Below are 24,105 nucleotides of genomic sequence, written 5' to 3'. Positions count from 1 at the left end.
CAGCATATTGCAGAGATGCTGAGTTGCAGACAGGCACAACAAAGAGACAGTTACAAATAAAGCCTTCGGCCCGTAAGGCCTTCGTCAACAATAGACCACACACACACACACACACACACACACACACACACACACACACATATACACATATGCAAAAACATTTCTTGGATATGTTCAGAATCTTCTTGAATGCTGGGATATAGAATGTGTTCCACAATCCAGTTTGTGCTGTAAAAAGTGTGGATGTGTAAAAATGTTTTAAAATTAAAACTGAAATTTCCTGGTGTGACTTGTGCTACAGCAAAGAAAATAAACAACCTTCAATTTGCTTTTCAGAAAGAGTTAAACAAGCAACACAGGTTCAACCACACAACAAACTGTACATCTTTTTTGTTTCCTATTGTCACTTTAATATCACAAATAATGTACACAATGCCAGAACTGAGCGATCTGATGGCGAAATCTGAATGTAGCTTACATATCTTTCATTCAGATCTTGATTTGGACGTGTAACAACACAGCTAAACCGCAGGGCTCTGTGTTAGCTCCACTTCTTTTCAGCTTATATATTGCCGATATGCCATCAACATCTTCCAGGAAGTTTGGGTACGCAGACGATTGGGTCTTGGCAACACAACACAAGAACTTTGAGGTCATGGAAACAACCTTAACATCTGACTTGGAGACATTAAGTACATACTTTCATAAATGGAGATTACAGCCAAATTCTACAAAAATTGAAACTAAATGTTTCCATCTCAATAATAAATTAGCAAGCAAACAACTTGACGTTCGTCTCGAGGGAAATCGATCTAATGAGCATCCAAAGTACCTTGGAATCACTTTGGACAGAGCACTCACTTATAAATAACATCTCGGAATAATATTCTCCAGAAGCTGTGCGGCACTACTTGGGGCACCTCGGCTGACACGCTACACATGTCGGCACTCGGACTGGTCTACCCGGCCACAGAGTAGTACACTCCGGTCTGGATGAATAGTGTTCACACAAAAAAAATTGACGTGCAGCTGAATAGCACGATGCAAATTGTCAGCAGAACCATGAGATCAACCCCAACACATTGGCTGCCAACTCTAAGCCACATACCACCTGCAGACCTACGTCGGAAGAACGCTCTTCTCCAGGAATATAGGAAGATACTTGACAACATCCAGCTCCCTATACACTGAGACATGCCTGACCTGGAAAGAAACAGACTTCGGTCTAGACATCCAACAATGATAACAGCCAAGGAATTGCAAAGTATAAACTTTGATACAATAAAGACCTGGAGGGAACAATGGCGAGAGGTGTGTCCTCCCCTGCATCACTGAGAGACCACCTGGATATGAACTACCATGTAAAATACGGTCATCCCTTAACAGAATACAGACAAATCACAGAAGATGTGCACATACTCTTTACAAATGGGGAAAAACACCAACTCCCAACTGTTGACCGTGGAGTCAACAGACAGACCATCCACCGCATCGTCCAAGAGTGCGACAGAAGAGCATACAGTGGCAAGTTCAGTGATTTTCTGATGGCAACAAATGTCGCAAAAGACTTTATACATAATCTTGATGTTTGTATTTAATTGTATTGACCATATACAATCTTGATGTGTCTATTTAATTGTATTGCCCATTATCTGTATGTTTTATACTTCTTATATAGCATATTTTATTGTGTTTTTTGTGTGTATCTTTATTTAAACATTTGTAAGAAGTGTAAAATGATGTGCACTGCCATACGCTAAATAAATAAATAACTGAATATGTGTAGGCCCCTTTATATGATGAAGCATGAACGTTCTCCTTTTTTAATGAAGTGGAACTGCGAGTTACAACACTGAGAGATGCATCCTTATTTTTCAGTGCATACTGCATAAAGAAGATGGCACCAAATCATATTTGTTTGCCATATTGAAGATTAGATTAGATTAGATAAATTATTCATTCCCATTAAAGAGGGAAACATCCTGGGTTTTGAACATGTCAGATAAACACATTACAAAAATGTAATTAGAAAAATTTGAGTTTCATTAAGTTTAATGATCCTCAGTCAATAACCAGTAAAATTATGTACATGAATTAAATTTAAACTTCTAATATTTACAGGTTTAATACTTACATCTGCTTTCATTAAATCCATCATTCAGCCATTTGCTAGTTTCCTGGCTATTACAACCAAGTATTGTCAAAAATTAAATTATTCATTTCAGTGGTCCTCAGTTAAGAACAGTCCGATTATGTACAAGATTTAAACTTAAACTTCCACTATTTACAGATTTAAGACTTACATTTGCTTTCCATACACCCATCATTCACACAGTAGGTAGTTACTTGACTGTTACAACCAAGTATTTTCAAAACTTAAAGTATAATAAATTTTCATTAAAATGGTCTACTGCACTTGTTCACTTGTTGAAAAACTCATGGAGGAAATAAAAGGAGTTGGCCACCAAAAATTCTTTTAAATTATGTTTAAATTGTGCCTTGTCCGAAACTAAACTCTTAATGGTTGCTGGTAACTTACTGAAAATATGCACTGCTGAATACTGGACTCCTTTCTGGACAAGAGAAAGTGATTTTAAATCTTTATGTATATTGTTCTTACTCCTAGTATTGATACCGTGTACTAAGCAGTTAGTTGGAAAAGCTGTATCATTTACAACAAACATCATTAAGGAATCAATGTACTGAGAAGCTGTGGTTAATATGCCCAATTCTTTGAGTAGGTTTCGACATGATGTTCTTGGATTTACACTACTCATTACTCTTATTATTCGCTTCTGTACTCTAAAAATTTTTTCTCTTTTTGTGGAGTTAATAGTTCAAATGGCTCTGAGCACTATGGGACTTAACATCTGTGATCATCAGTCCCCTAGAACTTAGAACTACTTAAACCTAACTAACCTAAGGACATCACACACATCCATGTCCGAGGCAGAATTCGAACCTGCGACCATAGCGGTCACGCGGTTCCAGACTGAAGCGCCTCGAACCGCATGGCCACACTGGCCGGCTTTGTGGAGTTACCCCAAAATATGATACCATATGACATAACGGAGTGAAAATAAGCAAAATATGCCAGTTTTTTTTTTATATTTATATCTCCTATGTCTGACATCATTCTCACTGCAAAAACAGACTTGTTTAGGTGCTTTAGCAGTTCGTTAGTATGTTGCTCCAAACTGAATTTATTGTCAAGTTGTAATCCCAAGAATTTTACACTCTCAACTTCTCCTATTTCCATGTCATCATATTTTATACTGCACACACACCAGAAGGAAATCTCTTGGAAGTTCTGAACTGCATATAGTGGGTCTTTTCAAAGTTTAATGACAGTGAATTGGCTATGAACCACTTATTAATGTCAGTAAAAATTTGATCAGCTGCCCTTTCTAAATTTATATTTGATTTACTATTTACTGCAATGTTTGTATCATCTGCAAATAAGACAAACTTGGCATCTGGTAATGTAACAGATGACAGGTCATTAATACACTCCTGGAAATTGAAATAAGAACACCGTGAATTCATTGTCCCAGGAAGGGGAAACTTTATTGACACATACCTGGGGTCAGATACATCACATGATCACACTGACAGAACCACAGGCACATAGACACAGGCAACAGAGCATGCACAATGTCGGCACTAGTACAGTGTATATCCACCTTTCGCAGCAATGCAGGCTGCTATTCTCCCATGGAGACGATCGTAGAGGTGCTGGATGTAGTCCTGTGGAACGGCTTGCCATGCCATTTCCACCTGGCGCCTCAGTTGGACCAGCGTTCGTGCTGGACGTGCAGACCGCGTGAGACGACGCTTCATCCAGTCCCAAACATGCTCAATGGGGGACAGATCCGGAGATCTTGCTGGCCAGGGTAGTTGACTTACACCTTCTAGAGCACGTTGGGTGGCACGGGATACATGCGGACGTGCATTGTCCTGTTGGAACAGCAAGTTCCCTTGCCGGTCTAGGAATGGTAGAACGATGGGTTCGATGACGGTTTGGATGTACCGTGCACTATTCAGTGTCCCCTCGACGATCACCAGTGGTGTACGGCCAGTGCAGGAGATCGCTCCCCACACCATGATGCCGGGTGTTGGCCCTGTGTGCCTCGGTCGTATGCAGTCCTGATTGTGGCGTTCACCTGCACGGCGCCAAACACGCATACGACCATCATTGGCACCAAGGCAGAAGCGACTCTCATCGCTGAAGACGACACGTCTCCATTCGTCCCTCCATTCACGCCTGTCGTGACACCACTGGAGGCGGGCTGCACGATGTTGGGGCGTGAGCGGAAGACGGCCTAACGGTGTGCGGGACCGTAGCCCAGCTTCATGGAGACGGTTGCGAATGGTCCTCGCCAATACCCCAGGAGCAACAGTGTCCCTAATTTGCTGGGAAGTGGCGGTGCGGTCCCCTACGGCACTGCGTAGGATCCTACGGTCTTGGCGTGCATCCGTGCGTCGCTGCGGTCCGGTCCCAGGTCGACGGGCACGTGCACCTTCCGCCGACCACTGGCGACAACATCGATGTACTGTGGAGACCTCACGCCCCACGTGTTGAGCAATTCGGCGGTACGTCCACCCGGCCTCCCGCATGCCCACTATACGCCCTCGCTCAAAGTCCGTCAACTGCACATACGGTTCACGTCCACGCTGTCGCGGCATGCTACCAGTGTTAAAGACTGCGATGGAGCTCCGTATGCCACGGCAAACTGGCTGACACTGACGGCGGCGGTGCACAAATGCTGCGCAGCTAGCGCCGTTCGACGGCCAACACCGCGGTTCCTGGTGTGTCCGCTGTGCCGTGCGTGTGATCATTGCTTGTACAGCCCTCTCGCAGTGTCCGGAGCAAGTATGGTGGGTCTGACACACCGGTGTCAATGTGTTCTTTTTTCCATTTCCAGGAGTGTATACACAAGAAACAGTAGTGGAACCTTGGGGGACACCACATATAATTTCTTCCCAGTCAGATGATTGTTTTCTATTAGTAAGATATGACTGAAACCACTTTGCAGCACTACCAGTGACGCCATAATATTTTAATTTACTTAAAAGAATGCTGTGATTCACACAGTCAAACGCCTTTGACAGGTCACAGAATATGCCAGTTGCCTCTAATTTGTTGCCAATGAATTAAGAACATTTTCGCTGTAAGTGTAAACAGTTTTCTCAATATCAGAACCCTTAAGAAACCCAAACTGTGACTTTGACAGTATGTTATTTTCACTAAGGTGTTTAAGTACACGCTTGAACATAACCTTTTCAAAGATTTTTGAAAAAGCTGGCAAAAGTGAGATCGATCGGTAATTTGACGGCATTTCTTTGTCCCCTTTCTTGTGGAGAGGTTTAACTTCAGTATATTTAAGCCAGTCCGGGAATGTTCCTGTGACAAGTGATTGATTACACAAGTAACTTAAGATATGACTAAGCTCACATGAACACTCTTTTATTACCTTTGTTGATATGTTATCATAACCACTAGAATGCTTTGATTTCAAGGACTTTATGATGGATTCTATTTCTTTGGGTGAAGTAAGTGTCAATTCCATTTTACTGAGATTGCTTGTGTGCACTGGTCTCAGATATTCCATTGCATTATTTACTGAACCTGACAACCCCATGCTATCAGTAACAGAGACAAAATACTTGTTCAAATGGTTTGCAACACAACATGCGTTTGTTACCAGGGTTTCATTTATTTTTAGAGCTATTTGTTCCTCCTCATGTCTGGTTCTATCTGTCTCTGACTTAACTATATCCCATACTGTTTTTTTAACTATATCCCATATTGTTTTTATTTTATTGCTGGATGTATTTATCTTCTTCTCATAATGCAGGTGTTTAGATTTCTGGATAACCTTCTTCATTATTTTGCAGTAATTTTTGAAATGAGCAATAATGCTAGTATCAAAGGTGTCCCTACGTATCAGATAGTGTTTCCTTTTTGTCTCACATGATATCTTTATCCCTTATGTGATCCATGGTTTCTTATTAGACTTCTGCTTACTTTGAGTTACCTTCAGGCGAAAACAATTTTCAAATAAGGTGCTAACTTTATTAATGAATGTTTTGTATTTTCCATTTGTGGCTTGGATGCTGTAAACATCCATCCAATTAATTTCTTTGAGCAATCTCCTAAATTTCTCAGTTTTTGACTGTTTTATTGGCCTTCTGTATTCAGTTCTGATAGATGTTTTACCCTGACAATTTTCAAAATTTAATGTTCGGTGTTGCATGTCATGGTTAGATAGCCCATTTACTACTGGAATGAGATTTTCACTCTGCAGCGGACTGTGCACCGATATGAAACTTCCTGGCAGATTAAAACTGTGAGCCGGACCGAGACTCGAACTTGGGACCTCTGCCTTTCACGGGCAAGTGCTCTACCAGCTGAGCTACCCAAGCATGACTCACGCCCCGTCCTCACAGCTTTACTTCTGCCAGTACCTCGTCTCCTACCTTCCAAACTTTACAGAAGCTCTCCTGCAAACCTTGCAGCACTAGCACTCCTGAAAGAAAGGATATTGCGGAGACATGGCTTAGCCACAGTCTGGGGGATGTTTCCAGAATGAGTTTGGAAGGTAGGAGACGAGGTACTGGCAGAAGTAAAGCTGTGAGGATGGGGTGTGAGTTGTGCTTGGGTAGCTCAGTTGGTAGAGCACTTGCCTGTGAAAGGCAAAGGTCCCAAGTTCGAGTCTCAGTCCGGCACATAGTTTTAATCTGCCAGGAAGTTCCATTTACTACTGGTTTTGTAATGTGGCTTAGTTGCCTAGAATTGTCTATAAATATATTATCAATGGCAGTCTTACAACATTTGTATAGCCTAGTTGGGAAATTTACAGTAGAAATTAAATTGAATGACAATGTAACTGATTTCAGTAATTGTTCGCTGACAATGTGTTTCAGGACATCTACATTAAAATCACCAGCAACCACTAGTTCTTGGTTTTTTTAATTTTAGATGAGATAATAAATCTTCAAGACCGTTTATAAACACGTTGGAATTTCCTGAAGGTGCTCTGTATATGGCTACTATTATAAAGGACCTATTATGAAATTCTATCTCTGTTGCACACACTTCTAAGTGCTGCCCTAAGCAAAATTTATTAATGTCAATATTCTTAAATTTAAAACTGTTTTTAACAAATGTTGCAACTCCTCCTTTCTCCATCTTTTGTCTACAGAAGTAGGAGGCTAACTTAAATTCTGTAAGGTTTAACATATCTATGCCACTAGTCACACGATGTTCAGAGAGGCAGATTATATCAACTGGGTTGGATGACTCTAATTCATCAATGCACATAAGTAGTTCATTAATTTTACTTCTAAGCCCTCGAATATTTTGATGCACACTAAAGATAGTTGGCATTTCACATTTACCGAGATGAAATCAGGTGGAAATAAAATTTCTGCTGATTGCTGTAAATTTTTAACCAACAGATGTGTTCGCTGATCCAATGTGCCAGGATTATGCTGTTTGATTTGTTTATCAAGCTGAAAGTTTGTTTCAATCTTTACTTCTCTCAGAACTTGACTTCGTTCTATCCTGCCTATTCTAAAAAAGGTGCTGCTCCAACACCTATGACCACTGGTATTACCACTCATGGCAATGCCTCCCCCCCCCCCCCCCCCCCTTACATTTCCTGCTATTAGCCCAGTCAGTTTACCCTTCCCTTTCCTGTTGAGGTGTAGGCCATGTGTAGTATAATCCCACCTACTGAGAGAATCAACAGGAACCAGACCAATACGTGACCCCGCACTCGACCCAAGCAGCCGTTCCAGCTCCAAATTAACTCTCCCGACAGAACAGTTCTATTGCCCGGCCCACCCAGAATAACCACGGTGTATTCCTTGGTAAAATCTTTACAAAGTGAACCTAAATCCTCTTTCACCTGACCCAGACCAGCACTTGGTTTAAAAAAATTTGTGACCTGGTATTCTGATCCTAACTGGATCTGCAAAAGTTGGCCTACACCTCTGGCATGTGAACTACCTAACAACAAAACTTTCTCTTAACTGACTTCCCTACATTCTTATTCAATGTTCTACTGAAAGTTTGTTGTGCCCTCTCTACACCTACCTCTGTCTGAGGCTCATCAGCTTCTAACTGAAGCGACAGGTCAAACTTATTCTTCACATTCACCACAAAGCTGTCTGACAAAGTTCTAGGTCTGTTACTCCTGTTACCTGTTGCCACTTCCCACCTCTCTTTACCTTTCTTCCTCCTTAACCTGTTCATATCTTCCCTAGCCTGCTCTAACTGTGCCTGAAGGGCAGGAATTTTTCCCTCCTGTTCCACTATTTTCCTATCTCTACTGCATATCCTACAGAACCACTGATGAGTCTGATCCACTTCCCCATTTCCCAAGCCGCTACAGTCACCCCAAAAAAACTACTGCACCCATCACACCAAGCCCCAGAGCTAACAATTCTGTGGCATGTCAGGCACTTTTCACTCATGTTAAAAATCTTACTTTAGCGAGAATAAGTCAAATTAAATTACAGGAAAACAAGAAAACACTTTTACGAAAGATTAGGTCTAGTCTCAATCGTATGTAAACAAACTTACTTTAGTGACAATAAGTTAGATTACTGAAAAGAAGAAGAAAAACACATTTACAAAAATTAGGCCTAGTGGCAACTGTATATAAACAAAGCTACTACCATATGTACAAAGTTTCCAGATACCGGAATTTAAAATTTACACTGTGTTTCGCAAAATAAGAGATAAACAACAAAGGGATATGCTTTTCTTAACTTGCTGGAACGGAACGGAACAATTAAATGAGATTCTATAAGTTTTTCTGCGCTAAAATGTATGCAAGAATACGATCGTAACCCTACTTTATGTTCCTTTCACGTTTTCTAGAATAATACGCAAAGAGAAGTGAAACCTTTAATAGTAAGCTTGCAAAACACAATAATACACGTATTAAACTGATTTCCTGAACTACACAGAGTTTTATTACACTCTAAATCACTTATATGTACAGCAGCACAAAACACACCCGTCTCGCCAGGTGCAGGGCTACCAACTTGAAGAATTTAATGTTCCAGTTGTGTTGGATAACAAAAAAAAATTGTCGTTTCTACCTAAGCTTTCTTCTTTTGCTGGCAACAACTACACAAAACCTACACAGTGTAAAATTCAAAACTTCGATGAACAACACAATGTGATAAATCACTGAACTTGTACCCAATGGTAGCATTTTCTGTGTCATCAGAGGAAATGACCAATCTGTAGAAATTGACACCTGTTTGAAATTATTTACCAGAAGTTACATACAATCTACCTATCAGCAATAAGAATCAGTTGTGAATTACTGATTATTCTCTATCAGTAATTTAACACTACTCATTAAAAAATAAAAGGAGCAACAGCAAACTCTTGAACATGATAGGAATTTCAGCATAGCTGGGTTTCATATTGCAAAATGTTTAATATTTATTCCATAAAAGCAGACATTGCAACATTCATTAATACTAAATATCAGGAACATTGTACTTATATCAATTTCACTGGAACCAATGGAAGTATTTGCTGAATAATGGAACTCCTTAAGAGTGGATTTGTCAATACATTCTTTTACTGTACCTTGTACAATTGATAGCACCTGTCTTGGACGATTCAGTGACAGAGCAAGCTGCAATGCTTCAAGGAGATGGTCTGCCTGTAACAAATTGTTTAACTGCTGCTCCTGCAAAACCAACTTCTGGCTTGCCTCTTCAGCAGCAGCTCGCTTTTCATCACTTACATCACGCCAAACCACCAATGTTGAATCAGAACCACCTGTCACAAGGTGGCTTTCATCACTGGACACTGGAGAGAGTAAGAGAGAGACAGAGAATCATTTACTTGACATCCAAGACTCAAAACAAAGACATATACGAATAAACTTCTAGAGCACAAAGTAAAATATGTGAACAGTAATGATTTAATTTATAACATAGTACTATTTTCACTGATTAAATTTACAAGTTAAGTCTTGTGTAAAGACTTTTTGGTGGTGGACAAGAAAGCCATATTTCAGATACACAAATTATTTGTTTGACTGCTGTGGAGCTACTTCATTATTTTTAATGAATGATAGTAACTAAGACCAAATTAGCTGACTGGTCAACCAGAAATTACAACTGTCATGACAATTCAATGTGCCATTTGGTAGGCTAAGATATTTACAGTGGTGTGTAGAAGGAGTTTTTTGGTACTTACTAAATCAATCCAATAACATTTTAAGCTTAATATATAGTACTGTACTAAGGTAATGCATGTATTAACCCATAAACATCATAGTAAAATGTTCAAGCACCGAACATTACATCATTTTTCATATAGTTACGGACTTTAAAAAGTCAGCATGAAAATCATATGACAAAAAGTCATCTTTGCTTCCACTGTCACCACAGGAGGAATGAAAGGATGAAATGACAGCTCTGTTGCAGAGAAATGTTGACTCAGTCTTCTTGATATTAAGAAACGTAACCTAATGACTCGAATTGCACTTTCTACTTACAGGAATATAAAGAACAATTCAGTAATTTAACAGGTGTAAATTGATCTAAGCTTTCAAAAGCATAATTAAAATTGGGGTCAAAATGAAGCAAGAGTAAACATGTCCCACAGATAATAGAAAACCTCTTTAACAGTCATAAAATGTTATTTTTAAAATGGTAAACACATAATATACCCAACTTTAAAGCCAGCCTAACCATGCAACTATTTTCTCAAGGAACAACATATACAATTATATAAATATGGTAATGTCCGCCCCCGGTAGCTGAGTGGTCAGCGCGACAGACTGTCAATCCAAAGGGCCCGGGTTCGATTCCCGGCTGGGTGTTGTGTTGTCCTAATCATCATCATTTCATCCCCATCGACGTGCAAGTCGCCGAAGTGGCGTCAAATCGAAAGACTTGCACCAGGCGAACGGTCTACCCGACGGGAGGCCCTCGTCACACGACATTTCATTTCAATATGGTAATGACATGTCCAGGCAGAAAGCAATGTTCGGGTGCATTAGCAGTAATACTCCGAATCAACAAATCCGCTTTTAAGGAACTCCTGTTCTTAATAACTGTTTACGTTGGACCTGGTAAACCTCCCATAAAAATGATTTTATTCCTCTCTGCTTTTAATACACCCCACTTTAGGGGAAAGTCTACTTCTAAGGTACAAACATGAAATTAAAGTCCAGTTTTCATGCAATTCCTAAGATATCTGAATGGTTTTCTGATTTCTTTCAGTTTTACACAGGTTGAACTTTGGGCCTTGCGGCACAATAATGGTAACTGATTGTTTTGATTGACACATAGCTAGATCACAGTTTCTTTTTTTTTCCAATAACTCAGTTACCCTTGTAGCAAAACCATGAAGATGTGTTGAATGAATCAGAAATTAATTTCTGCCCTGCCTACTGTGCAACTTGGGTCATGCGATCTGATGTCACTGTCACTTAGTCTACGAAGTGCAAGAAGGGTAACTACTTCTTTATTGAAATGCCAAACGTATCGGTGTCACTTTGTGGAGTTACGGCCTGCAAATGCAGAAAGATTATAGTTCAGCAAAAACTGATCATCATTAAAGATGTCCAAGAAATATAATGCTGAAGAAATACAATTTGGCTTCATCTACGTTGTTGACATACAGAAAATAGGGAAGCATTCTTGAATGTCAAAGCTAATGATTCCTACAGACCTGAAACGAGGAACATTTATATGTCTACATTAAATTATGAGGAAAATATTCTGTTAAAGTGGTTGGAGGTACTAAAACATCCAATATCTGTCAGTCTTGATCCTAGAAGTCATCAAGATGGCAGACACTGCCATTTCGCCCTTATACAATATGGTGACCATGACATCACAAATTAAAGATAGAAACAGACAAAAATAATGCAAAATATATTTAACTGGATAAACTGTGTGACACTAAGGAAACAATTGTGAGAATTAGGATACCTCGGGTGAAGACAAATTAATTATATGACATTTCTAATATTAGAGGCATAACAAAACAAAAGATTACTCAAAAAAAAAAAAAAAAAAAAAAGATTACTCAAAAAACCAGCAAACAAAATCCTCAATAAATGTAAAAAGAGAAAGTGAACTCTAAGATAACAAGACACAAATGATCTGCAAAGAAGTGTATCAGAAATTTCACTTGACCTGCAAGCTCATACAAAATTCACAATACCGTAAAAGAACAAATCGCTCCAAAAATTGGTATCAGAAATTTTGCTTGACCTACACAGCTCAAATCAAGTCCATGATGCCAAGAAACCAAAACTCACTTGCACAGCTGTTACTGAACACCTAACCTAACTGAAATATCTAGAATAAAATCCAGTATATCCACCAACCACAATCAAAATAGTTAAAACATAACACCAAAATTTTAAAAAAAATACATCAATAGCAATTTCAATATGCAAGCAACACACAATTAAGCACATAAATAAACATACCATACACACTACAATGAAAACAAATAAAACAACGAAAATCATATGACAAAAAGTCATCTTTGCTTCCACTGTCACCACAGGAGGAATGAAAGGATGAAATGACAGCTCTGTTGCAGAGAAATGTTGACTCAGTCTTCTTGATATTAAGAAACGTAACCTAATGACTCGAATTGCACTTTCTACTTACAGGAATATAAAGAACAATTCAGTAATTTAACAGGTGTAAATTGATCTAAGCTTTCAAAAGCATAATTAAAATTGGGGTCAAAATGAAGCAAGAGTAAACATGTCCCACAGATAATAGAAAACCTCTTTAACAGTCATAAAATGTTATTTTTAAAATGGTAAACACATAATATACCCAACTTTAAAGCCAGCCTAACCATGCAACTATTTTCTCAAGGAACAACATATACAATTATATAAATATGGTAATGTCCGCCCCCGGTAGCTGAGTGGTCAGCGCGACAGACTGTCAATCCAAAGGGCCCGGGTTCGATTCCCGGCTGGGTGTTGTGTTGTCCTAATCATCATCATTTCATCCCCATCGACGTGCAAGTCGCCGAAGTGGCGTCAAATCGAAAGACTTGCACCAGGCGAACGGTCTACCCGACGGGAGGCCCTCGTCACACGACATTTCATTTCAATATGGTAATGACATGTCCAGGCAGAAAGCAATGTTCGGGTGCATTAGCAGTAATACTCCGAATCAACAAATCCGCTTTTAAGGAACTCCTGTTCTTAATAACTGTTTACGTTGGACCTGGTAAACCTCCCATAAAAATGATTTTATTCCTCTCTGCTTTTAATACACCCCACTTTAGGGGAAAGTCTACTTCTAAGGTACAAACATGAAATTAAAGTCCAGTTTTCATGCAATTCCTAAGATATCTGAATGGTTTTCTGATTTCTTTCAGTTTTACACAGGTTGAACTTTGGGCCTTGCGGCACAATAATGGTAACTGATTGTTTTGATTGACACATAGCTAGATCACAGTTTCTTTTTTTTTCCAATAACTCAGTTACCCTTGTAGCAAAACCATGAAGATGTGTTGAATGAATCAGAAATTAATTTCTGCCCTGCCTACTGTGCAACTTGGGTCATGCGATCTGATGTCACTGTCACTTAGTCTACGAAGTGCAAGAAGGGTAACTACTTCTTTATTGAAATGCCAAACGTATCGGTGTCACTTTGTGGAGTTACGGCCTGCAAATGCAGAAAGATTATAGTTCAGCAAAAACTGATCATCATTAAAGATGTCCAAGAAATATAATGCTGAAGAAATACAATTTGGCTTCATCTACGTTGTTGACATACAGAAAATAGGGAAGCATTCTTGAATGTCAAAGCTAATGATTCCTACAGACCTGAAACGAGGAACATTTATATGTCTACATTAAATTATGAGGAAAATATTCTGTTAAAGTGGTTGGAGGTACTAAAACATCCAATATCTGTCAGTCTTGATCCTAGAAGTCATCAAGATGGCAGACACTGCCATTTCACCCTTATACAATATGGTGACCATGACATCACAAATTAAAGATAGAAACAGACAAAAATAATGCAAAATATATTTAACTGGATAAACTGTGTGACACTAAGGAAACAATTGTGAGAATTAGGATACCTCGGGTGAAGACAAATTAATTATATGACATTTCTAATATTAGAGGCATAACAAAACAAAAGATTACTCAAAAAAAAAAAAAAAAAAAAAAAAAAAAAAAAAAGATTACTCAAAAAACCAGCAAACAAAATCCTCAATAAATGTAAAAAGAGAAAGTGAACTCTAAGATAACAAGACACAAATGATCTGCAAAGAAGTGTATCAGAAATTTCACTTGACCTGCAAGCTCATACAAAATTCACAATACCGTAAAAGAACAAATCGCTCCAAAAATTGGTATCAGAAATTTTGCTTGACCTACACAGCTCAAATCAAGTCCATGATGCCAAGAAACCAAAACTCACTTGCACAGCTGTTACTGAACACCTAACCTAACTGAAATATCTAGAATAAAATCCAGTATATCCACCAACCACAATCAAAATAGTTAAAACATAACACCAAAATTTTAAAAAAAATACATCAATAGCAATTTCAATATGCAAGCAACACACAATTAAGCACATAAATAAACATACCATACACACTACAATGAAAACAAATAAAACAACGAAAAGATTTTTGTGCCCCCCCCCCCCACACACACACACACACAGACTGGGAAACAAAAACTGCTGATGCCATCCATTTCTTCCAAACATAACCCCTCTTAAACCACCACCCACTCACCCATATGAAACACAAAACCCAAGTAAATACATAATTTTAAAAAATTACATCATTCATACTTGTGAAATAGAAAACATAAAACACCCCAAAAAAACCAATCTAACACAACTCCCACCCCCTCATCAAACCTTCCAGAGAAACTAGAAACTACACCAAGAAAACACACTACACCCAAACCCAAAATTGACCCTAACAAAATAACCTGAATCAAATTAACCACTTACCTCCATCCATTCATTCAACTTAAAACATTTGGCCTACACATTTTCCCAATAATGTTTTACAAATTCATAAACAGACAAAAATTAACTAACAAAATCTTCCTCCAGCAGTACTCATCTAAGTGAGATTGCAAGGTGAATGTGTACTTCTTCCCTCTGTCTATCACAGATTTAATGATCGCCCCAGTACCCTTCTGTTGTGTATGTACAAGACCCATTTGAAAATTTTGAAACTCCACTCTCTGACTGACAACTAAATGCTTAAACCCCCATTCCCTAAATCCCTATAAGATGACTATGAATCAGAAACAACTCCCACAATATGACTCACTCTCCCACATTTCACCTTAACAAATAATACAGATACATCAATTTCAACAACACCTCCCCCCCCCCCTCCCAACTGTCTCATACTTGGTCACTGAACAAACTTCCCTACAAAAAGAAAACCAATACCTCAACGTACAATCACTAACACCAGTCTCAATGGTATAAAACTCAATAGAGAAGTGATAGCAAAAATAGTATGTTCACAACAAAATCAAACAATAGAAAATCCACAAAGGAATATCAACAATGTTGCAGCAAATAGGTTGCTACTTACCATAAAGAAGACACATTAAGTTGTAGACAGACACAACTAAAAGACACTTACATAGAGCTGTCAGCCACAGCCTTCATCAGCAAAAGAGAAAAAACACACACAAACAAGCAAGCACACTCCATGCACACGTGAGCACTAACTTTGGCAGCTTAGGCCAGAATGCAAGTGTTACATGGGATGGCAGCAACAATGTGGAGGGGGCAGGGAAGGGGATAGAATAGTAGTGTGAGGGTAGGTGGGACAGAGGAACACTGTCTGGCAGAGTGTGCAGGGACCAGAATGCCAGCAGGTGCAGTGTGAGGAGGTTATGGTGCAGGGAGGTGGGGAAAAAGGGAGCGAAAAGGAGAGTAGCGGGGGAAGATGAGCAGGTGCTTTGGCAGAGGGTAGCAAACAAAGAGGCTGGAACACAAGAATGTGGAGGAGATAGTAGGACTGGCAGTGTGGAAACTGTAGGGTGAAGGGTGTGGGGAGAGTATGTTCTGTAGGTTGAGGCCAGGATAATTACTGGAGCTGAGAATGTGTTGTAAACTCCCATTTCCAGATTTCAGAAAAGCTGGTGGTGGAGGGGAGGATCCAGATGGTTCACATAGTGAAGCAGCCATTGAAGTCAAGCACATTATGCTCAGCTGCATGTTGTGCCACTTGGCAGTCTACTTCGCTCTTGGCCACAGTTTGGCGTAGGTCGTTTATCCAGGTGGAGAGCTGGCAGGTAGTCATCCAATATTAAAAGCAGCTAAGCTGGTAAATGATATGGCTGCTTTCGCAGGTGGCCCATCCCCTGATGGATTAAGATAAACCTGCGACAGGACAGAATAGGAAGTGCTGGGTGGGTGGAGTGGGCAGGTCTTGCATCTGGGTCTTCCACTGGGATATGATCCTTGCGGCAAGGAGTTAGGATTGGTAGTGGCATAGGGATGATCTAGGATGTTGTTGAGGTTGGATCGTCGATGGAACACACTTCAGAAGGGTTGAGGAAGATCTCGGGTAGGACGTCCCTCATTTCAGGGCATGATGATAGGTAATCGAAGACCTGGTGAAGCGCGTGGTTCATTTGATCCTGTTAGGGGTGGTACCGGGTAATGCAAGGGGGCACTCCTTCATGGCCAGTTCTTGGGGATGGTGGGAGGATTGGGACTGTGAGGGGAAATGGCACAGGAGATCTGTTTGTGGACTAGGTCTGGGGGATAGTGCTTGTCTGTGAAAGCCTTGGTGAGACCTTCACATACTGAGCACAGGAGCTTTTGTCACTGCAGATATGCCATCCCCAGGTAGCCAGGCTGTATGGGAGGGATTTTTTGGTGTGAAAGGAATGACAGCTGTCATAGTGCAAGTACTGATGGTGATTGGTGGGTTTAGTGTGGACAGAGATGCAGATGGAGCCACCAGAGAGGAGAAGGTCAACGTCTAAAAAGGTGGCACGCCGGGTTGAGGAGGACCACATGAAGCAGATGGGAGAGATGGTTTCGAGGTTGTAAAGAAGTGAAGATAGGGTGTCTTGGCCTGAGTCCAGATCATGAAGATATCATCAATGAACCTGAACTAGGCTAAGGGTATGGCAGTTTTAGGAGGCTATGAAGGTCTCATCTACATGGCCCATAAACAGGTTGGCATAAAAGGATGCTATGTGGGTGCCAATAACTGCACTGTGGATTTGTTTGTGTACCTTCCCTTCAAAGGTGGTCTCCTCTAGATGGTCCATAGACAGGTTGGCATAGAAGGGTGCCATGTGGGTGCCCATGGCTGTGCCACGGATTTGTTTGTATATCTTCCCTTCAGAGGAGAAGTAGGCGTAGGTTACAATAAAGTTAGTAAGGTGTGGGCTTGAGGGATGCTGGTGTAAACGGAGGTTGCACCAACAGTGACAAGTACAGATCCAGGAGGTAAAGGGGTAGGGATGGTGGAGAGTTGGTGAAGGAAGTGGTTGCCATCTTTGATGAGATTATGGGCAATTGGTTGGAGGTGTTCCTCAACGAGGGCCAAAATTCTTTCAATGCGGGCACATACCCAACCACAATAGGGCATCCAGGATTTTTGAGTTCGTGGACTTTGGGGAGCATGTAGGTGAGTGCCTGTGGCCATCGCGGTGAGGAGGGAAATGGATCCAGGGGAGAGGCTCTGGGAAGGGCCTCAGGCTTTAATGCCTGTTGGCATTCTGGCCCCTACACACTCCGCCAGACAGCATTCCTCTGCCGCCCTCTGCTCCCCCCCTCCCCCTTCTCCCCCCAACTGTACACTACAATCCTTTTTCCCTTCCCCGCCGCCTCCAGATTGCTGCTTCCATCCAACATGATAGTTGCATTCTGGCCTGAGCTGCCAGAATTGGCAGTCATGTTTGCATGAGGTGTGCTTGCTTGTATGTATGAATGGTGCGTGTTTCCCTTTCTCTTTTGCTGATGAAGTCTGTGGCCGAATGCATTGTGTAAGTAACTTAGTGTGTCTTCTGCACGATAAGTAGCAATCTGTCATTTCCTACATTGTTGATATATTGTTGTTGTTGTGGTCTTCAGTCCTGAGACTGGTTTGATGCAGCTCTCCATGCTACTCTATCCTGTGCAAGCTTTTTCATCTCCCAGTACCTACTGCAACCTACATCCTTCCGAATCTGCTTAGTGTATTCGTCTCTTGGTCTCCCTCTACGATTTTTACCCTCCACGCTGCCCTCCAATACTAAATTGGTGATCCCTTGATGCCTCAGAACATGTCCTACCAACCGATCCCTTCTTCTGGTCAAGTTGTGCCACAAACTTCTCTTCTCCCCAATCCTATTCAATACTTCCTCATTAGTTATGTGATCTACCCATCTAATCTTCAGCATTCTTCTGTAGCACCACATTTCGAAAGCTTCTATTCTCTTCTTGTCCAAACTATTTATCGTCCATGTTTCACTTCCATACATGGCTACACTCCATACGAATACTTTCAGAAATGACTTCCTGACACTTAAATCAATACTGGATGTTAACAAATTTCTCTTCTTCAGAAACGCTTTCCTTGCCATTGCCAGCCTACATTTTATATCCTCTCTACTTCGACCATCATCAGTTATTTTGCTCCCCAAATAGCAAAACTCCTTTACTACTTTAAGTGCCTCATTTCCTAATCTAATTCCCTCAGCATCACCCGACTTAATTAGACTACATTCCATTATCCTTGTTTTGCTTTTGTTGATGTTCATCTTATATCCTCCTTTCAAGACACTGTCCATTCCATTCAACTGCTCTTGCAAGTCCTTTGCTGTCTCTGACAGAATTACAATGTCATCGGCGAACCTCAAAGTTTTTATTTCTTCTCCATGAATTTTAATACCTACTCCGAATTTTTCTTTTGTTTCCTTTACTGCTTGCTCAATATACAGATTGAACAACATCGGAGAGAGGCTACAACCCTGTCTTACTCCCTTACCAACCACTGCTTCCCTTTCATGTCCCTCGACTCTTATAACTGCCATCTGGTTTCTGTACAAATTGTAAATAGCCTTTCGCTCCCTGTATTTTACCCCTGCCACCTTTAGAATTTGAAAGAGAGTATTCCAGTCAACATTGTCAAAAGCTTTCTCTAAGTCTACAAATGCTAGAAACGTAGGTTTGCCTTTCCTTAATCTTTCTTCTAAGATAAGTCGTAAGGTTAGTATTGCCTCACGTGTTCCAGTGTTTCTACGGAATCCAAACTGATCTTCCCCGAGGTTGGCTTCTACTAGGTTTTCCATTCGTCTGTAAAGAATTCGTGTTAGTATTTTGCAGCTGTGACTCATTAAGCTGATAGTTCGGTAATTTTCACATCTGTCAACACCTGCTTTCTTTGGGATTGGAATTATTATATTCTTCTTGAAGTCTGAGGGTATTTCGCCTGTTTCATACATCTTGCTCACCAGATGGTAGAGTTTTGTCATGACTGGCTCTCCCGAGGCCATCAGTAGTTCTAATGGAATGTTGTCTAATCCCGGGGCCTTGTTTCGACTCAGGTCTTTCAGTGCTCTGTCAAACTCTTCACGCAGTATCATATCTCCCATTTCATCTTCATCTACATCCTCTTCCATTTCCATAATATTGTCCTCAAGTACATCACCCTTGTATAGACCCTCTATATACTCCTTCCACCTTTCTGCTTTCCCTTCTTTGCTTAGAACTGGGTTTCCATCTGAGGTCTTGATATTCATACTAGTTGTTCTCTTATCTCCAAAGGTCTCTTTAATTTTCCTGTAGGCGGTATTTATCTTACCCCTAGTGAGATAGGCCTCTACATCCTTACATTTGTCCTCTAGCCATCCCTGCTTAGCCATTTTGCACTTCCTGTCGATCTCATTTTTGAGACGTTTGTATTCCTTTTTGCCTGTTTCACTTACTGCATTTTTATATTTTCTCCTTTCATCAATTAAATTCAATATTTCTTCTGTTACCCAAGGATTTCTACTAGCCCTCGTCTTTTTACCTACTTGATCCTCAGCTGCCTTCACTACTTCATCCCTCAGAGCTACCCATTCTTCTTCTACTGTATTTATTTCCCCCATTCCTGTCAATTGCTCCCTTATGCTCTCCCTGAATCTCTGTACAACCTCTGGTTCTTTTAGTTTATCCAGGTCCCATCTCCTTAAATTCCCACCTTTTTGCAGTTTCTCAGTTTTAATCTACGGGTCATAACCAATAGATTGTGGTCAGAGTCCACATCTGCCCCTGGAAATGTCTTACAATTTAAAACCTGGTTCCTAAATCTCTGTCTTACCATTATATAATCTATCTGAAACCTTTTAGTATCTCCAGGGTTCTTCCATGTATACAACCTTCTTTCATGATTCTTAAACCAAGTGTTAGTTATGATTATGTTGTGCTCTGTGCAAAATTCGACCAGGCGGCTTCCTCTTTCATTTCTGTCCCCCAATCCATATTCACCTACTATGTTTCCTTCTCTCCCTTTTCCTACACTCGAATTCCAGTCACCCATGAACCATGGACCTTGCCGTTGGTGGGGAGGCTTGCGTGCCTCAGCAATACAGATAGCCGTACCGTAGGTGCAACCACAACGGAGGGGTATCTGTTGAGAGGCCAGACAAACGTGTGGTTCCTGAAGAGGGGCAGCAGCCTTTTCAGTAGTTGCAAGGGCAACAGTCTGGATGATTGACTGATCTGGCCTTGTAACAATAACCAAAACGGCCTTGCTGTGCTGGTACTGCGAACGGCTGAAAGCAAGGGGAAACTACAGCCGTAATTTTTCCCGAGGGCATGCAGCTTTACTGTATGATTACATGATGATGGCGTCCTCTTGGGTAAAATATTCCGGAGGTAAAATAGTCCCCCATTCGGATCTCCAGGCGGGGACTACTCAAGAGGATGTCGTTATCAGGAGAAAGAAAACTGGCGTTCTACGGATCGGAGCGTGGAATGTCAGATCCCTTAATCGGGCAGGTAGGTTAGAAAATTTAAAAAGGGAAATGGATAGGTTGAAGTTAGATATAGTGGGAATTAGTGAAGTTCGGTGGCAGGAGGAACAAGACTTCTGGTCAGGTGACTACAGGGTTATAAACACAAAATCAAATAGGGGTAATGCAGGAGTAGGTTTAATAATGAATAGGAAAATAGGAATGTGGGTAAGCCTCTACAAACAGCATAGTGAACGCATTATTGTGGCCAAGATAGATACGAAGCCCACGCCTACTACAGTAGTACAAGTTTATATGCCAACTAGCTCTGCAGATGACGAAGAAATTGAAGAAATGTTGATATATTAACAACACAAAATCTAGAATGGCCAGCCTAGAGTTTTGAAATCAGGAACCTCTCTGAACTGAATGCCAAATATAGTCTCATCAAGAACGCCACATATATTCATCCCTGGTCTGAGAAGCAGCAACTTTGATTAATCCCATAACATTGCCACAGCCGAGGTACTTAGCATATTTGGCACTCAAACCAAAAAACTACAAAAATTTAATAGTTTTCACCATATTGTAGCTCATAGTGGCACACAATGACCTTCTGATAAACTTCGTAATCATATCCATAACTAATAACAACCAATAAGCAAAATTAAATCACCATTCATAAACAACACATTGCACTAAGAGTTCCAGTCCAGAAGCAAATCTATAGCCAATAACTGCCAACATAAAAGTAACTCACTAGCAAACTGCCACACACACTTCCAATAATATTCCTAGTAAATGGCACTCAAGCAGTCTGATGAGTCCCTAACGTCACTCAAAAACATTCTGAAACATCTACATTCAACACTAGAGAGTGTCACCAAATACTCCACCGTACTCTTCAAACATGATCCCTTTCATTACACACCTCCTACTTCCATGCATGCCTCAATGATTTCAAACAACGCAGTTACGTCACGGGTTAAATCCAGCAACTGGTACAGCAAGTTTTGATTGACCCTAGGGGTGTCAACAAACACAAAGTGGCAGCATTTCTGTAAGTGGAAACAAACTACAAGAAAAGGCTCATGAAATCAGCATTGAAAACTGAAGTCCATCGACTGGCTGGTTTGGTCTTTTTAAAAAACATCATAATCTGTCATTCCGAAGTGTAAGAGGAGAAAGTGTAAACTACAGTAGATTGCCACAGGGTTTTGGGCCCAGATACATTTTCACCACTGATGAACCTGACGCCTTTTAAAACTTATTTCCTGCATAAACATGTTCTGTTAAGGGGCATAAATGCCACAGAGATAAAAAAAAAAGTAAAGAAAGGCTGATGATGTCACTGTGCACAAATAATGACGCAAGTGAAAAGCTGCCTTCCATTAATATGGAAATTTAGAACTCCCAGGCATTTCAAAAACGCAAAAGCTCTACCTTGTATTTACAAGTCCAATAGTAGAGCCTGGATGACACCAGATATCTTTATGAGAGTTCTCAGATATTTAGATGCCAAAACAGGTACAGGAGGGAGGAAATTTGTACTTATTATTGACCAATGGCCTGGACATCCCAAGAAAACATCATTTCTGACTAATTTAATTGTTGTGTTCCTTCCTTAGAACTATACAAGCCACTGGATTTGGGAATAATACACTCTGTCAAAGCCAGATACAAAGTAGCATTTGTGCAGAAGCTAGTTTCCTTCCTTGGGAGGCAGGAAGTGATGAGACTCAGCAGTTGAATTCTACAGGTTATGCATATTTTTGTTGCTGCTTGGAGTCCTGTAACACAACGGACTTTGTTAAATTGATTCGCAAACGGTGTCTGTGGTATAGCCAGTTGCTGCTGAGGATGGCATTACTTCAGAAGACTGGAGTAGGATCAATGATATTTCTGAAAATGTGTAATTCCAGAAATAACTTTATTGTGATACTGACATCCTGAATTCCACAACAAAGATGGACACAAAAGAGATGTGTGAAGGAGCTGGTGGTGACAATGACAACGAAGTGGAAGCACAGGTTGAGGAGGAGGTGAAGGTTGTTTCTTTTCCTCTTTGAATGTAGATGAGTATATTGTAATGAATATAATAGAGAGAAACATTCCACAACAGAAGCAGACATTTGTAAAGGCTTGTGTCTGTGTATGTGCGGATAGATATGTGTGTGTATGCGAGTGTATATCTGTCCTCCTTCCCCCCTAAGGTAAGTCTTTCCGCTCCCGGGATTGGAATGACTCCTTACCCTCTCCCTTAAAACCCACATCCTTTCGTCTTTCCCTCTCCTTCCCTCTTTCCTGATGAAGCAACCGTTGGTTGCGAAAGCTTGAATTTTGTGTGCATGTTTGTGTTTGTTTGTGTATCTATCAACCTGCCAGCGCTTTAGTTTGGTAAGCCACATCTTCTTTGTTTTTTTTTTGTATATTGTAAGTAATATCAACAAACTAGAATGACACCTTCTTTTATTACAGTACTCAGGAAAGGCAAAACAAACCACTCTCATTGATTTTAAAACACAAGAGGTGTTTCTACAATACTGTATTTAAATTTGTAGCACAGGATATTGGTGAATACCTCTTATATCACCAAAACATGTTTGAATTATGATTCTATGTCATTCCTATGTACTCAGACAACACCTCCATTTTGGGAGAATGCCTTTCCAGGGGGAAAAAAAATGTCTCCAGCGATTCATTAAAAATGGTTCTGCTGTAACAACTTACAGAATAGTAGAGGCAGGCACATAAAGCAGACTGTAATCATTGCTAGCTTTCGGACCAATCCTTTTTTGGGCTAGAGAAAACTCTCACTTTTAGGGCTACATAGTGTTGCTGGATGCACGGTCAATGTTTTTACTGCAGGTCGACCGTGCAGAGATCCATTTGGGATGGGTTGATAGTAGGGAAGAGAAGGGAAGGAAAGGTATGTAAACAACACCAGTGTGTGATGGGTAAATGCTACGAGTGTATTGGAGGTAAAACTGGGTGGTAAATGTGAGAGAGGGGGAAAAACAGTATAGTCAAGAAAGAGACACAGGAAATGGACAAACAAAAATGTTAGATGGTTGCAAAGGGAACTATGAATATCAATTTGCAGGTTTTTGCTATGAATACGCGGATGGAAATTCGACAGTAG

At 40.5% G+C, this 24,105-nt stretch overlaps 1 protein-coding gene across 1 annotated transcript in view; it reads right to left on the bottom strand.

The window, feature by feature from the left end:
• Positions 1–24,105, bottom strand: part of LOC124776667 (transducin beta-like protein 3) — a 177,072-nt gene that overhangs the window by 18,743 nt on the left and 134,224 nt on the right. Inside the window, exon 13 of the mRNA XM_047251768.1 lies at positions 9,617–9,841. Coding sequence (XP_047107724.1) covers positions 9,617–9,841 — 225 coding nt within the window. The remainder of the gene's footprint in view (positions 1–9,616; positions 9,842–24,105) is intronic.

This window comes from Schistocerca piceifrons, chromosome 2 (genome assembly GCF_021461385.2).
Source record: "Schistocerca piceifrons isolate TAMUIC-IGC-003096 chromosome 2, iqSchPice1.1, whole genome shotgun sequence".
NCBI classification, from domain to species: Eukaryota; Metazoa; Arthropoda; class Insecta; order Orthoptera; family Acrididae; genus Schistocerca; species Schistocerca piceifrons.
The sequence above is the reverse complement of the archived record's forward strand: the minus strand, read 5'-3'. Positions and strand labels throughout refer to the sequence as shown.